Source organism: Melospiza melodia, chromosome 3 (genome assembly GCF_035770615.1).
Source record: "Melospiza melodia melodia isolate bMelMel2 chromosome 3, bMelMel2.pri, whole genome shotgun sequence".
In the NCBI taxonomy this organism is placed as follows: domain Eukaryota; kingdom Metazoa; phylum Chordata; class Aves; order Passeriformes; family Passerellidae; genus Melospiza; species Melospiza melodia.
The window spans coordinates 104,592,545-104,609,210 of record NC_086196.1 but is presented as its reverse complement, the minus strand read 5'-3'; the positions used below and the strand labels follow the sequence as shown (position 1 = coordinate 104,609,210).

General features: G+C 42.3%; 1 protein-coding gene across 1 annotated transcript in view; it reads right to left on the bottom strand.

Moving 5' to 3' along the window:
- ALK (ALK receptor tyrosine kinase) overlaps positions 1 to 16,666 on the bottom strand; it is a 312,288-nt gene that overhangs the window by 65,111 nt on the left and 230,511 nt on the right. The window contains exons 6-8 of the mRNA XM_063152446.1: positions 13,444 to 13,575; positions 6,020 to 6,151; positions 4,986 to 5,086 (exon numbers count right to left, since the gene is read on the bottom strand). Of these exons, the coding sequence (XP_063008516.1) occupies positions 4,986 to 5,086; positions 6,020 to 6,151; positions 13,444 to 13,575 (365 nt within the window). The remainder of the gene's footprint in view (positions 1 to 4,985; positions 5,087 to 6,019; positions 6,152 to 13,443; positions 13,576 to 16,666) is intronic.

Genomic DNA, 16,666 nt, shown 5'->3' with positions numbered 1-16,666 from the left:
CCATGTACGCTTCTAAGTTATTTAAAGCTCAAGGAGCAGAGGAGAAAAAGAGACACACTCTGCAGGTGTAAGCATGGGGCTCAGAATGCACTCAGGAGTGATTTATATTATTGACTTACATGCCTTGAAAAAATTGCAACACTTCTGCATAGAAAAGAGAACTGAATTAATAAACAGAAAGGATGAAAACATCTTTATGTCTGTAAACCTGGCTGAGAAGGCAAACTTCAACTATATTGCTCTACATCAACATGTTATATTTATTTTTAAGAGTGAGTACATTTACATACAAAAATAATTTCAGATGTTAAAGAAATCTGGCCAATTTTAGTACTAACTTACATAATATAATGGTAGCTTTCAAGAAACAGCTAGTTGAAATGTCAAAATAGCACCAGAAAAATATTTTCATTATTTTAAACACAGCCAAAAGCACAGAACAGGAATCTGTTTGTATTGTTTTCCAGCACAACTATACCCTTGAAAATGTTTGACCCAGGGCCTACCAGCAAAATGAAACTATCTGGTTCCTAATCACAAAGCAGTCCCTCTTGCAGAGTCACCTTACTCCATGGAGGTGCATGCAGTAACATTTCAAGCTAATTTCAAATCCACCCCCACGCAGGAACAGCAGCTCTGCTGTTCCTCCCTTCCCTCTGACAGCCCACACCAAAGCTGCAGCTTGGCTTTTACTTATCAGGCATGGCACTGAGATTCAGTCACAGATTCCCTCGAGCTGAGCAGAGCACAGCCTTTCTCAAAATCTGCTCATGTTTCTGGAGTGACTTCCAAGCAGAAGCAGCAGTAACAACCCACCACAAAATGAAATCTTGCAGGAGAGATGCAAGACTACAGCCCAGGCAGGTACAACTGTACCAGCCTCTTGCTTGTCTTTATGAGAGACAGCCACACACTTTGGGAAGAAACAGGCATGTTCCTTGTGATCTACAGGTACCACAACATCCTCCAAGACCTGAGGATGCAGACATCAGGGAATATCTCAAAAAAATGGAAGGGAAAGCAAATCAGCACATGTGACTGCACCTGCACAGCAATAATGCTGGGCTGAGGGAGATGAGATTGCCTTCTTGTCTTGGAAATGGGGGTCAGAACTGAGTCTTCAGCTTCCACACAAAGGTGAGTAATCCCTGGGCACCTGCAACACTTCTGCCAGCTCTCTGACTTTGTGAAGCACTGAGGAGTGGGTGGCCATGACAGTTTGGAAACTGTGCACACCTAGGAGCTATCAGCTGTGGCAAAGCAATTAGTTTTGCCATGGGTGGTGTCTGAGATGACAGCACTTCTCTTGGATTTAATTGCAATGTGGTTTCCTAGGTTCCCAAACACCAGTACAGCTTCTAATGACATGCATATGGATTTCTTCTTCAAAATGAGGAAATGCCTATCCATCCCATGCTCCTCTGTCAGCCTTGTACATGCCAGCTGATTCCCACCCAGAGAAGGGGAATCTCCGTGTGACAGAAGGAGCAAATAATGCCGTGCTTTACTGCTTGAGCTCTAAAAACCCTGCCTTTCAATCAGGCCACTGTTTGGCTTAATTGCTTGCACTTCACATGCATCCCTATGCTCAATTACACGTGCTTTGCTTTCAGTGAACTTTTACATGTAGGTTAAAAGGTTTTCACTCTTGATTACTGTGACTGTTTAGTTCCAGAAGCATTTCCTGAGCTTTTTGTTGCATCTCCCCTCTCTGGCTACTTCAGGGTAATAGAGCATCACTTCATGGACTATGTGAACCACTTCCTGCATTCACCCAAGATTTAGCAGAAGCGCCACAGTCTCCCTCTTCCATACAGAGTGGGTTTTAAACACAGACTTAAAGGGGTCAACAAGCAAAGGGCTCTACTGAAAGTGTAACATGAAAAAGATAACAAAGGCTGTCTGGACTGCAAGCAGGAGAGATTCTTTGAAGCCAGGATACTCCAGCCAAGATTTAATAAAACAACAAAAGGAAAGAGAAGAACTAACTCAACCAAGAATAAAGGGCAGCATCACAAACTGACTGCTCTGACCTGCCAAAAGCACTGAAGAACAAAGAAAATGAAAATATGAGGCTGCTCAAAACAAACAGGAGTGAAGTACAATACAAAGCTATACACAAAGTGCAAGGCACATTAGGGCCAATCCCAAAAGTTGGGAAAGTACAGGCTGTGTTTGTCACAGTATCTCCTGTGTGCATTTTTGTCCTTTCCCCATTTTTTGGTGCATGTGGGGCAGTGCAGAGTGGGTGAGGCTGATGTTTCTCTTCCTGAGCTGACAAGGAGCTTCCTGCAGGGCATGGACAGGGCTGGCAGCCCTGGGTGCCCCTGGGGACTGAGCTCAGGCTGCAGGGAGCACAGAGATGGAGTGCCACACCAGCCCTGCCCTCAGTGACAGCTCATCCAGGCTGTGGTGTCTCCAAGAGCTAACACCAACACCCTGCATACAGCTGCCCAGAACCTCTGCAGGGAAGGTCTTGGCACCAGGCTGGTCCCTCACCTCCTTTTCCAGTCTGCCACAGGGTAAGATTACACAGCCAGGCTCAGGGAGGAAAAACAAGCTGGAAGCATTAGAAACTCCTCAGTGGCTGGTTCCCACTGTGGACTGCTTGGCTGTTTCCTTATCAGCTTTGAGTCCTGGTTTCATGGACACCCTGGCCAAACCCCAGACTCCTCCAGCCTGGCAAACAGCACTGTGGCAGGTAATGTTCCTCATGGGGAGGCTGAAGTAATTAATTCCTACGAACACCTCAGGCTAAAAAGAAGGGTGTCAGCTTCTGCTGTGGTGGGTGTGATTGGTCTAACATGACTGAATAAAAGAAAATTAGGTGGTAAGGGGAAGAAATAATAACTTCATTGAACAGCAGGTGCCCCAGAGCTTCCATGTAGCAGGGGAGAAGAGAGGGGAGTCAAAATTATCAAACTGGGGATGTTTGCTGACCTCCTTGTTGCTCTCAGGAGAGTGAGCAAATATCTAAAGGATCATGAGAGCTGGATCAAATACAAGAGGAAGGGCAGATTTATGGCTGGATCTGATTGTGGAAGAATAAATGGGTCTAATTCACACAAACCCTTGCTGAGATCCTTTTGCAACATGAATTTTGAGTATTTTCTGTGGGATTTCAGCTGCCAGAGAATCTGTCCCAGCTGTGACATGCCAGGTAAAGTAGTCAGCAGTGACAGGTAAAAGAAAACTCATCTTTTAGTGCCTGAACTTGAGCCAGTTCAATCACAAAGTGGTTGAGGGTGACTAAATACAGGACAGCATTACAGTATTTTCACAACCTCTTTTCTGACTATAATTTCAATATTAGGAAGTTTGTTGGCACCTATTTGGAGGAATAAGTGCATAGGGAGGCATATCTCCTTTCTCCTCTTCTGTTGTGTTGAGAAGTGGAATTAAATTATTCTCCGCACAGACAGATTGTTCCAGTAAAATAGAATTTGAAGCCACCAGGGATCCGCTGAGAAGGGAAGCTTTTACACTATATGAAAAGGCAGGAGACAAAACCCTTGCCAAAACTCCTTCACTCTTTATTAGCGACAGCTGCAACGCTGGATGCGTCCGGATGCCTCTGGAGTGCCAAGGGGAGTGACGAAGGTGGGATGGCATGTGAGCAGATGAAATACATGGCAGCTTCTCCCCCACGGCAAGTTTAATTATTTGCAGTGTTGTATACACAAGGAAAAAAAAAATACACAGATATTGGGAAATCATTCACTATGATTCCTGTGTCGGGTGGATTATGAAAAACACTCGCTCTTGCTGGTCCATGGCAGAACAAGGTTTTAAAATATTCAGAACCTGCTTATGCCTTTGTCACAGATGGGAGGAAAAACAAGGCAGAATATATTTCAAAGACAGAGAACATGAATATATCACGAGAGCAAAACCAGAGGCACTTTGCTGTACGAACTGAGATATCCAACAGAAGTGAACCAAAACAAACTTTAAGGCAAAGAAACACCTTTTTCTGTGTAGTTTCATTCCAGAGAACTTTCTAACACATCCCTTCTTGTCCTTTCTGCATTTTAAGATCACTGGAACTGATTTTTTTTGTCTGTTCAGTACTCAGCCAACAGACAGCTGCACTTCATTAGTATCAGTTTTCCTAAATCCCTCTGCTCCAGGATCCAGAAGCTTATGGGAGATTTCTGTGTGACTGTGAAGATGTGAAATGCTTTAACTTGCTAGGCATGGTTCAAAGCCATAAGTCAGAAATAAATCTTATCAGTGATCCTACAATCTGTGAAGCTACAGAATAAGAAGATGCAGACAGGTCATCTTTCTGAACCTGCACTTTAAGGGTTAAATACACCTAACTCAGAAATGACAAGCATGAACAAGGTTGTCAGCAAGCCTTGATGTACCTCCTCAAGCTGATATGTTGTGACTGTCCATAGTATTTCTGCTTGAATATGAACCTGGCTCCATTCTGGATGAATTTCCCTCTGCTGCTGCTAACCTCAGCACTCCCATGAATGGGGCCTACATGAACACTGGTGGGTTTGAAGTGCAGCAGCATGAAGAGCTGCCAGCCCAAATCCCGGCTGTGCCAGAGAAAACATGTACTGCCTTTTCTGAATGGCTCAGGGGCAGTCCTGAAGCCTATTCTGTCTTGGATGTTGCAAATATAATGCTTGTTCATGCAGTAAGATTCTTCCTCTCTGTGTTTATATAACACTGGCTGCCCTACTCTTACAGCACACACACCTAATTATGAAGATTGTAATACATCATGTGATGCAATGAGGACAGGATGTGACAGGTTTTTCAAAGCACATTTTATGGCATTCAAGCAGATAACCATATCTTTCCCCTGCACAGCGGGCATAAATAAGTATATTTTATAGAAAATAAAATCAAAGATAGCAGTTGCCTTGCTATGGACCTAGTACCTATATTTGAAAACCCGAGTCAAACAAAAAGCAATTTACACAAAAAGCTCTGTAAATTGCACAAGAAAAGAAAACATTATGACTTGCCTCACAGGGGGAGTTCCTCAAAGGAGCTGGAAATGCTGTGCTGGTCATGACAGTCTTTGCTACTGCTGGTGCCTTGCTGGCGTTAAGGAGGAGTGCACGACCTGGATGAAAGAGAAGGGAGAAGGTCAAACTGCAGCACTCACCTTTGGGTTTCAGGATTTGTGAAACCTGCCCCAAGCCTATGTTAGCTGCCTCCTACCATGGTGGAATGCCAGAGAACAGAGGGCTTTTTCCATTTCTTAGGGATGCAGCTTCACCTACCTAACATACTCAGTGACCACATGAGTCTGCCCACCTTCCCCTCACTGCTGCTCCATGACTTCAAATCCATCCTCCTTGCAAGGCAAATAATAAAGTGTATCTTTTATGAACAGACAGTAACTTGGAAGAAAAGAATTTATCTTGACCAAAACCAAATAAAAATACAGCTATAGCTCTTTGCTGCTTGAATAATTTCTGTAAACAAGAAGAACAAGGGCAATATTGGGTTTTCTCTCAGCAGCTTAAGCCTTTAACTGTTTGTATGAGAAGGATTAGATACTGGCATTTAAGTAGGAGTACCAAGTACATAGTAATTGTACATAAAAGTGCAACTCAAGGGATCATGAAGCAAAGACAAGAAAAATTAGAATGTGAGCAGGGGAAAAAACTAGCAGTACAGAAAAATAGAGAAAATAAATAGGAAAATCAGAAAGAAAAAACCAGACCAGTATGGTAGAGGGTCAGGCAGATGAACATTTGGTATGAAGTTTTTTAGAAGGGGTCAAGATCTGTATCTGGTGTCAGTGGTGGAGCCTGAGGTACCACTTTGTACCCTGAAGACAAAAAGGGAGCAGGATGGTCTTTTACTCAAAGCACTCAGAGTGGAAAGATGGCATTTGAGAGAGGAAAGCTGGGATCTGCTTCACTGGAGGCTGAATATGTAAGTACGCAGGAAAACTTGCCTCGTGTTTCATTCCCATATCCTCACCATGTGTGTACCATTTCTGCTCTCTGCTGTTTGTGCTCTACACTCACTGTTTCCTCTCACACACCTTCGATGGAAGGGAAACGCTTCTGCTCCGTGTTTCCGATCCGCCATGGAGAATAATGGGACGCAGGGGAGCCTGGTGTCCAGCCACAATCCCCTTCTTCGAACGAGCAGTAAAAGCCAGGGGGAAGCTTTCCTGCAGGAGGGAAAGGCACACAGACAGAAGAAGCCAGTGAGCTGAGCAGGAGGCTCCTGGGCTCACACAGGAGCTGCAGTGACTGTTCCAACGCGCTTTGCCCAGGGCACTCCCGGCTCCTTGGTCCTTTCCCGTGGAATCGCGCACGTGCCTGACCATGGGGAGGGAGGAGCAGAGGGAAACAACAGAGTGTTGCTAAGTGACCCCCACACACCTTGACAAACCCCAGAGAGAGGACACATCTCACTACACACCATGGGGGCTCCTGTGCTCTCAGCTCTGCAGCTATCAGCTCACTCAAGGTCACATCTTGGAGATGACTTTCCTAAGCACCGCTTCTGCAGCCCCACAGGGGGACATCTTGGAGAGAGATAAATTCCCTACAAGATTCCCTCCCTTACAGTTCAGGTTTCTACTCAGCCCAGCTCAGCAACATGATCTCTTCTCTCTGTGAGCACTGATGAGGCCTCAGGTAAAGCACTGAATCCTTTTGTGCCTCACTTTTTTCACCTGTGAGTGTCTTCCATAAGATGAAAGAGGATAGTTTATTTTAATCCATACTTCCAGGCTTTGAAGCCTGCTCATTCTGTCACTAGCTTAGGATTTTAGTTTCCAGCTCCAAACAATAGAGCTCCATTAGCTTTTTGCCTTGAAATTTGTCAGTTTTAAAGCAATAGTAGTCCCATTCAAAGTAGAAAGTAATCTCATGCCTTCCTTTTACTTTTCTACCTTCAGCTCCAAGTTGTGCTTATGAGGGTGCAAAGTATTGCTCCTTTTGCTCCAAGAAAGAAGAATGGTACATGAAATCTGTTAAAAATTGAATGATAAAAATGAAATGTGCAAACACACATCCAGGATTTTTTTTTTTTTTTACTTTTAGCTGCTTGATAAAATCAGAATTAAAATTTCTTCACTTACAAGCAGTAGGATAGACCACAACCTTCTAAATCAAGAGAATCTTCTGGTCAAGTGATATCAGTAATTTCAGTAGCTCTTCTACAAGAAGAAGAGGCTCTTGAACATATAATTTGTTGTGATTATTAATTTATTTTCCCTCTGAAATTATATATCTATAGAAAGGCTGTCAGACAATGAGGCACCAGTATTCAAGCCCCAGATTATTCAAAATGTTTAAGTACCCCCTGGCTGACATTTCAGATCAATAAAATACCTGCTCACAGGGCCCCAGCTTTGACTCACACACCTCAAAAGGCAATTGACTGTCATTGGCACATGCAGGTGTTCCTTGGTGTACCCAGAGAAAACAACTGTGGAACACCATAACTGCAGCACCTAGACCACAAACATTTGATTTTCTGGGACCCTGAATCACAACTCACTTGTCAGAGGAAAGTGAAACAAATCCTCTATCTGTAGCTTTTTAGTAGGGCTAGTTTTGGACCTGGAACCTGACACTGAAGCAAGAACCACATTTTAGTGATATTTTGGGCAAGCATCTAAACCTGTCATGAAAAAATCAAAACTTGTACCAAAGTTAGGGCTTTTTCAAGTTTTTCCTTTCAAAAATCTCTAAATTCATTCAGCCTAGTCTTTAAATGTGAAGTTGTTAAGCAGAGAGTTACTTCCCTGGGTTTCACCCCTCTGCAGAACTCGATTATATTTCATTGCGCAGCCTGAGGCTGAGATACAGAGAAAATGACAAATTATAATGTGCCCTGAATTCCCAAAGAAACAGCTTGGCTCGGTGTCCAACTGAATTCATGTCATGGCCATTTGCTATCTAGCATGATGTAAACAAGTCAGAGCAGCAGGAGGAGTCATCTAAGTAGCAATCCCTGCCTGAAGGCCAGGAAAAGCTCACTGTCGATGAACAAGTAAGGGCATAAATAAAAAGCTATTACTTTCACAGAATATTTCATTGCCTTTTCCCAAATTAATGTTTTATGAGTTTTCAGATGTCTCATGCCCTGGATGCATTTTCTTTGCTGCTCTTTCTTACCTTGAATATGCACAGCACCTGTGATTCCATGTGTTGGTGCTCCACAGGGACCTCTGGGTACCACTTCTCTCCAACCTGTCCTTCTCCATTTCATGTGTTTGTCACTGAAAATCACATTAGCACAGACACTGCACTGATGAGGGGAAGCTGCTCTGACCTTATTGGAAAATCATGGAAATTAGGGGGCAGGGATTACTTCTACTGAAACCTGCCATTTTGGACATTAATACCAGTGACAGAAACCTCAGAAATTTAGCCCTTATTAAGATTAAGATACAACTTGTGGGTATGAGATGGAGAACAGAGCAGTCCAGTGAAACTGAAGCACTCTGAGAATGCAAGAGTCTCTCATTTAATGTGGGTGGGCAAGCAGGGAAAAGCTGTTGGATGCTAAACTTGTTCTTAAACAAGTATTTTCAAGCCTTCAGAATTAAATACCTTTCAAGAAAAATCTAAATAAGTTGTTTTTCTTTAACCAGATTTTTGCCCATTAATAGCTAGAGAATTAGTAACAACAACAACAACAATTGATGAACCAGATGGAGTCATCTAGTTCTTCAAGACTAGGTGTAAATCAACCAGATACTACAGTTTAAGCTTCTGGGTGAAATTCCAAACTGGTATTATAAAGAACAAAAGCATTAAAGACTACTCTGTATGTATGGACCTTGACCAAGTTTAGGAGGAAATCTCAGAAGCCAAACAGAACAGCTACTCGATTTAAAGAATCACATGAATCCTAAACATGACTTTGTTTCAATGATTCTTCTATGCTAGCAAAGTTGGCCAGCCAAATTTTACCAGAAATGAAGCATAAAAAGAGAAAATAGTTTTCAACAGTCAGCAGAGTTATCCTTCAATGGCAGATGGCTTTGCTGAGCTCAAAACTGCCAGAGGTTAGAATTCATTTCTATAAGTACAGCTTTTGATAAAGAAAGAAGCAGCAGGATTAGTGTATGCAAGACAGGAACTCTAAGAGCATAGCATGGCCTGGCAACAGGTTGCTACTTCATCATTTTGCTTGCAGGAAGACTCTGCTGGGCTGTATCTGGATAAAAATGAATCCCACGATTTCTTCACACATTTTTGCCTGGAAAGCAAACTGGCCACTTTAAAATTGATTATCAAGGCTTTTTTTGGTCACTCATCCACATTATCAGAAAATCAAACTTTAAAGGTTCCTGTTCTAGGTGCCATCTGGCCTTTTGACTGATGTGTGCATGCATCCTCCCACCACAGGCTGAGTCCCTCCTTTCAGGACCCAGACACTTGTCTTCGTTATTTCACCTGCTAAGGTGTTTCACATCCTTAAATATTCAATGAAGCAGAGTGAAAATTACCCTATAACCAAGTGATTGTGAGATTTATTTGAAAGATAAAGAGGACATTACTTCCTGTTCCAGCTAAAATTCATAAAATGGGGAAGTGCAGCCTCAGGAGAGACTTGGGTAATCATTTTCTTCTGAACTAGACCAGAACTCCAGACCACAAGCTTGGAAACTCTTTATGGAAATAGAAAATATGGGTTCAAATTCACAGAAGAACCCGTCCTGGGTTAATTGTATCCTGAAGTTCTGGGTCTCTAGATAATAAATATACTACTGGCACCTCCATTTTTTAAAATGCTACCATTTTCAGAAATTATCCATTACTTGCCTAACATGCTTGGACTGATTAGTCAATATTTTCGAAGGATGAATCTTTTTTTCTGAATTTGTCACAGAAAGTAAAATAGTTTTGGACTAGTCAGAATTACATGCATCCCTTTTCAGTAAAGTTTTAACTTTTGCTCTGACTTGCTGCCCTGCAGTGAAAGATTAACCAAAATCCCAGACACTGTTAATTAAAAAGAGAAGTACAAAACTGCTGAAAAAAAATTCACCCTTTCTGTAAAACAGAGCCCCGGCCATCTATGTTAGTAAATAATATGAGTTTTTGTGTCTGTCTTGTACCACAGAAAGTACATTATATGTGATTATTGCAATAAGACAAAATTTGTTGGGGCTTTCCGCAGTAAGTTCTATCCATATGTTGAGTGATTTGGTAAACTACTTATATAGAATTTGTTGCTTGGCATTAATAGATAAATTTGCTGAAGCTTAAGGCACAAGCTGTGAACTTTCACCAGATATGCTGAACTTTCCACTCAGTCAAATATGAGAAAACCCTAGAGCTGGTTCAGGACAGAAGATAAGGACTTCATTAACAGAAGCTGCAGCCTTGGAAATAAGAAACATCCTACCTGGAGGCAAGCAAGGGACACGATGATGAATGGGAAGAGCTCCCAGAGCCTCATATGGGGGACAACTGGTCCAAACAGCCACACGAAGGCTGGGGAATTCAGATTGTTTGAGTATAATCAACCAGGGACTTGCTCAAGGTTGCTCTTCAGAGGCATCCAGCTCCAGCTACTACACCATTAAATAAAGTACTTTTATAGAGGAATCTATCTTTCAATTTATGAATTCAGCAGAAACCTTGAGTCAAAGCCTGCCATGGTGGCTGCCATGTGTAGTTTCTGCATCTGGAAAGGGAGGAATTTCCCAGAAGAGACACACCACCAGTGCTATCTGGAGTATTAATGTGTGTGCAGTGTATGCTCTGCAGAGTGACTTCTAGCATGGCCCTTCCATCAGGCCGGTGGATCTGTGTGTCTGATCCTGAGTGTGTCTGATCCTGAGTTTGTCTGATCCTGAGCCAACACACACGTGCAGCTCAGCCCCTCATCCCTCATCTGCCCCTTTGAAGCTGTCTCTTACTCCTGCAAGGATATCTGATTATGACTCAAACACGCTTTTCTCTAGGGGTCATCCCTCTCTGCATTTACAATTTCTACACAGACTAATTGGTTGCAAAGCAGAACAAGCACCATGACGTTTCGCTGGCCATTAATAAGTAAAGAGATGTTAGCAAACAGCAGGCTGTAGAGAGATCTTTTTCAGCTCAGACAGGAACAAAATTCAAATCATTAGTAAAAAAAAATTAAAATCATAATAAAACCAATCAGTTTTATTGTAAAGCCTGTAAAGCTGAAAGAATGTGAAAGGCAAAAAAACCCCAACACCTCCTTGAAGCTCAAAGATAGAAGCCTTTGATAATGGCATTTTTAAAACATCTCGCCTCAGTTTTGAGCATAGCTCATCTTTTTCTGACAGCTCTTTTGTCTAAGCAGAACCATTTGGGAAACCCTTTTCTCTGCTTGATAAATCTGAATCGCTTTTTACCACACTTGTAAAAAGCTGATGAAAATATCCATGTTGCTCAGGAGTAAAATGACAACTAAAATGCTGAAAGATGACATATGTTTTGTGTTAGGCTGCCACTCGGATATATCTGACACCTCAAACATTAGATCACTTCTCTGTTTTGTGTAAGAAACCTTATGCCAACAATATTCAGCACTGTAAAGAAGCAAAAGCAGAAGGATCAGCCATAGAACTGAGTAGTCTTGTAGGTGGATAAGCAGGCATATCCCGGGCTCCTGCTCAGGCTAGCCATGCTTTTTTGTTCTTTGAGTGGAAGACAGTGCTTTCTGGACCTTTTGGCTGGAAGTAAGAACTCTCATTTCCAGTACCTATGGGTGAATGCAAGCCATGTGGTCTCCTCAAGCTGGGAGTGATGCTAAACAGCTGGCTAAATATTTTCTGCTTTTCACATTTTCTCACAGACACTCTCAGTACATTCCTTTGCCAGCACAGCTGCAAGTGCCACGTTGCCTTGTGGAAACTGCTACAGATGAATGGAGGGAGAGAGACAACCAAACCAAGACCTGTGACAGATATGCCAGAGAGGCACTGGCTGCTTGGGCTCACCATGGGTAAAGGGGGGCAGCAAGGGGATATGTGAATATGAACAGCAGACCCACTGCAAGTACACCCAGGGTGTGAAAATAACAGGCCAGCATGTTCCTCCAGGCCTGCCCCATCCCATGTGGCATTTAGTTTACATCCATGATCAGTACAACTCCTCCTTGTGACCTCTGCTCTTCCCCCTGGGATCACTCCCACAAGGCAGAGCCATTTATGGCACATGGGCACCAAATTGTGCCTGTGAATACAGTTGAGGGTAAATAATGTTTCTCTCCTTCCAATGGAACGAAAATGCATTTGACCTTTTTTAAATTATAGAGCAGAACACAACAGAAATGCCATTATAGGGTTTTAGAGTTCTATTTGAAATGTCTTAGATGGAAATAAGGTTTCAATATTACTAATATGAAGCATTATTGGTTCTAAGAAGCTGCAAGTCCACAGTGCTGACACTGTTCCTGTGAATTTAATGTCCACTGAGTGGGTCATTAAAGAATATAATTTCAAATTGTAACAATATCTAAAACGATGGAGAAGCTTGTAATTTCAAGCTTTTAACTAGTTTCCTAGATGATCCTAGGTCAAACCAATGTTCTTCACACCAATAAAGTCTGTAACTTTATTTCTTTATTAGCAGAAGTGAAATCTGCTAAAAGTTGTATATCACTCTAGCTCTTGCTAGAAACAGCAAACATGTTTTTTACATAGCAAATCAACATAGTTCTATTGCAACAGCCCACAGGCTAGAACAGCTGTGGCATATACACTTTGAACAATAAACTCTCAATATTTATTTTTCTTGATATATTTGCCCTGTAGACAACCATACAGCTGACAACCCACCACTCCTATTTGCAGGCTGGCAGATGGGAGGATGCTGGAGGTAGAATCTGCAGAGGTATGGAAAAAGTGATAAGGCACCTTCAAGATGGTCAAATGAAGATCCTAAAGTATCTCACAGCACATTTTTGAAAATACTCAGGCACAGCAAGTTCTTAGAAAACCCAGGCTGCTATCTATCTTCTGCTGTATGTTATTGGACTATTGACTCCTGAAGAGACGGCAGAAAACCAGAGGAATTACAAAGACACAGGAGTTGGTCAAAGACAAGCTACTGGCTCTACTCATTTTTCATCTTAGAAATTTTCTCCTTCCTCTCCCCCTCTGCCACATGCTGCACTACATTTTCATTAAAGGCTCTAACCAACTACACATTTCGTAATTCAGGGAGGCATCTAGCTATTCAGGCTATGCTTCCTTTGCAATTTTGATCAGGACACTGGGAGGGATGAAGCACCAAGAGCATGTTAAGAAGCTGCTGCAGAACAGATGCAGGTGAGCCCAGAAATATCAAATGGTGCACTCCAGGCAGACATCCAGGAAAAGGCATCTGCTAGGGGGGATACAGGTCTTTTGATAGCACCAAATGAGTCTGTTAGTACTGAAGTCTCAGAAATTAAAGTTCAAACCAATCAATGCTTCTGGAAAAGGATGGTGCAACCTGGGGGTTAGTATTTACTCACTGCACATATCTCCCTCATCTTCTCCCTCAGCACAGTCCTGGATGAAGTCACACGCCTGCCCCAGCCTGATCACTGTTCCATTCCAGCAGCTGAAGGAACCCTCCAGAGCCATTTTTGAGAGAGAGGCAGATCCTAGAGAAAAAGAAAAAAAAACAAATTGTCTTCCTTTCAACTAGCAGGTCATAGCATAACATTGAAGGGATGAACACCTTGTGAAATCTTCTCAATTCAATACTTACTTGCTATTTTTTTTTTTTGACCTATTTAATCTTGTAAAATGTCAAATAGTCCACAAAATAGAGAATTTCAGTTCCCCAGGCCTTTCTGGTGCTATAATGTGGAAGGCAGGTTTGACCTCTGGAGGACTTAAATCCTGCATCCTGCTCTGGTACTTATCAAGAACAACACAATACACATGATAGGTTTTTAATTGTGTGTGAATTTACTGCTGCACTGACAGTCCTGAAAGCTGATATCCTCTTTGTCTAGCTCAGGAGCAAACATGGCTACAGGATTTAGAAAGAGCACAAACTTTCATCATGCTCTTTTGGCAGCATGTGTTACCTTTGCTTTGGGTGTATTGTGTTGTCATATTCCCCTCAGGAGAGAAAACAGTTCAATCTCTACTTGTACTTTTCTTTCTTTTCTATGCCTGCTCCTGCTCCTGCACTCCCTTGAGCCCACAGCAGCCTATATCCACCAAGAGACAAAGTCACCAGCTCATTTTACCTGTGCTAAGCAGCAAAAGACATCCAGCAGTGTGCAAAGGAGATAGCTCTCATGAAATGAGGTCATCAAACATTACAATTAGAGGTCAATATCATCCACTCAGAAATGATCCCAAGCAATTTTCTTTAAGAACCATCCTTTTCTGGAGGCACTTGATTCCCCTGACAGCTGAGAAGTCAGATATCAAGTAGCCTGACAGGTATAATTTTCCTTACTGTAGGAACTCTCTCATCCCAAGTCCTTTGAGATGATACTTGGGACAAAGCCTTTTTTATCATCTTTTTTTTTAAAGAGGTCCATGCTCTAGATCAGACACATGAAGGAGGCAGGAATTAATTCAGTTACATCTTGAAGTCAGTGTGTTTGGAGGAGTCTAAGCTTGAGAAATGCCAGAGTTCCTTCCACAAAAGTCTGAGTGTGGGTACAGTTCACTGACATCTTCCTGAATGTGCCAAGACATGTTTCCAGTCACTGCTAGAAGACAAGCCTGGCAGAACAAAGAGATCTGTGAATTCCCCACTGCAGCAATAACTGCCCTGTCTCATATTAAATGGATAAATGCTCCAGATTAAACCAAAGCCTCTGGGCAGAGTGAGCCATTTTTTGCCCAACTCATCCATGCTCACTCAACAGTGCAGCTACATCATGTTCTCTGGTTCTCTGGTACTACAGGGAGTTGGAAATCACTGGTGATTCAATTAGATATGCACTTGATACTTTTATTTATATTGCCTGCCAAAACTAAAAATTAATGAACCATGTAGGAAAACAACCACTATTTCTCTTCCAGCTTATTTTATGGTGCAAATCATTCAGGAGTGGGGGGAATACATGCCAAACTTTATTAATAAAGGACGATAGACCCTCAAAAGGGTGCTCTGTGTTATTGTCAGGCCGATTTTTTTCCATTCCTTAGAGCAATTCTGGCTTGCCACATACAGGTTGTACAATGCCCTTGTATTCCAGTCTGGGTCAAGGCATGACTACAGAGGAGAAGCTTTGCAGGAAAAATAGCCCAAGTAACGTGGAGCTGGCTGCTGACAATTTCTGTGGGCTCCTTGGTGAGGGTTTAAGGCAGTGAGATGGCATCTTCCTTGGCTTTGCTGAACTTCCTACAAAAAATACGCCCTCAGAGACACGGCTAAGAGCCTTCCCTAGGTGAGTGCAAAGCCCTTCATGTGCCACAAGCCAGACACGTGGGGCTAAGGAAATGTGCAAGTGGGCACTACAAAGCTGTGAGAAGGAACCCTGGTAACTCAGGAGGTGATCCCTTCTCCTAGGGGCATGCAGTGAGCCTGAACAGCACTCGGTTGTTGGTAGAACTACCCAAAGAAAAGTTAGGAGAGCACTTCCATGAGTCAGCAACATCATGACACTCTTTAAAAGATCCTTAAGTTCTACTGAAATTCAGAAGTACTCTTGTCTCTCTGAATTAGCCCACAGATGGTTTTGAAGCCCATGTTTAGTACCAGCTTTCATGTCCCACTCAGTTTATCTGCAATCTTTTCAGCAATGTCCGTGTTTTACTTCAGCAGCTGCAGAGACACACAGAGATTCAGAGGAATGGTAATTGTAGGCAATGGGGTTGTTCTGTTTACTCAATTAATTATAACTTTTTAAAGGCACTCACTTTTCCAAGCACACAACTGCATTAACACTAATTATAATGGAACCAAGGCATTCAAGAGAACCTACTTGTCTTCCCAGGTGTTTTTTGTTGCAGCCCAGGGGCACAAATCTCCCGAAGCCAACTGACTGTAGTATTTGAAATATGTCAGTTGCAACTGGGAATCAGGCAATTCCAGGAGCTATTCCTCCAAAACAAAGCAGCAGATTTACATGCTCATTCATCTCTTTGGAGACAGGGCTTGAATTAGCTCAGATTTGCATTAGACCAATATATACGTGCTCCTTGTATAGGTTAGAGAACACAAAGAGCAAAGCTGCAGCCCGGGGAATGGCTGGGCTCTGTTACAGTGCATGATTTATTCCCATCTTGTTTGCTTGCTTACTGTGAGCACAAAGGCAAAATGAATTGGAGAAAGGAGATGATTAACTAGTAAAACAAATAGATAACCAAAAAAAGCCCAAATACAAATAATCCTTTTAATGGGCCACTTAATGCAGATATTTGCATCCAAGCTCAAGGAAACTCAAATTTTAATTAAAATACTTTGCAAGAAAAACAGACGTTTGATCTTTTCAGTTCCCAGACCCAATTACTCCTGGCAAAGTGAACCAGAATGACCTGGATTGTTGAAGTGGCCTCAACTCACACACAGAAGACGTGTTGGGAAAGGAAAATGAATGGTATCAAATAAGTATCAGAGTAAAATTTGTGGGAGACATCCTTTATATTTACAGCAGTGTTTATGTAGCCAGTGGCATCCATAAATTACAGCAGTAATTAAGCGGTACCACGGCTGGCTTGGAGGCTTATAAATCATTATTTAAACAGCAGCATTAAATAAATGGCATTTCAGGCTCTAAATTG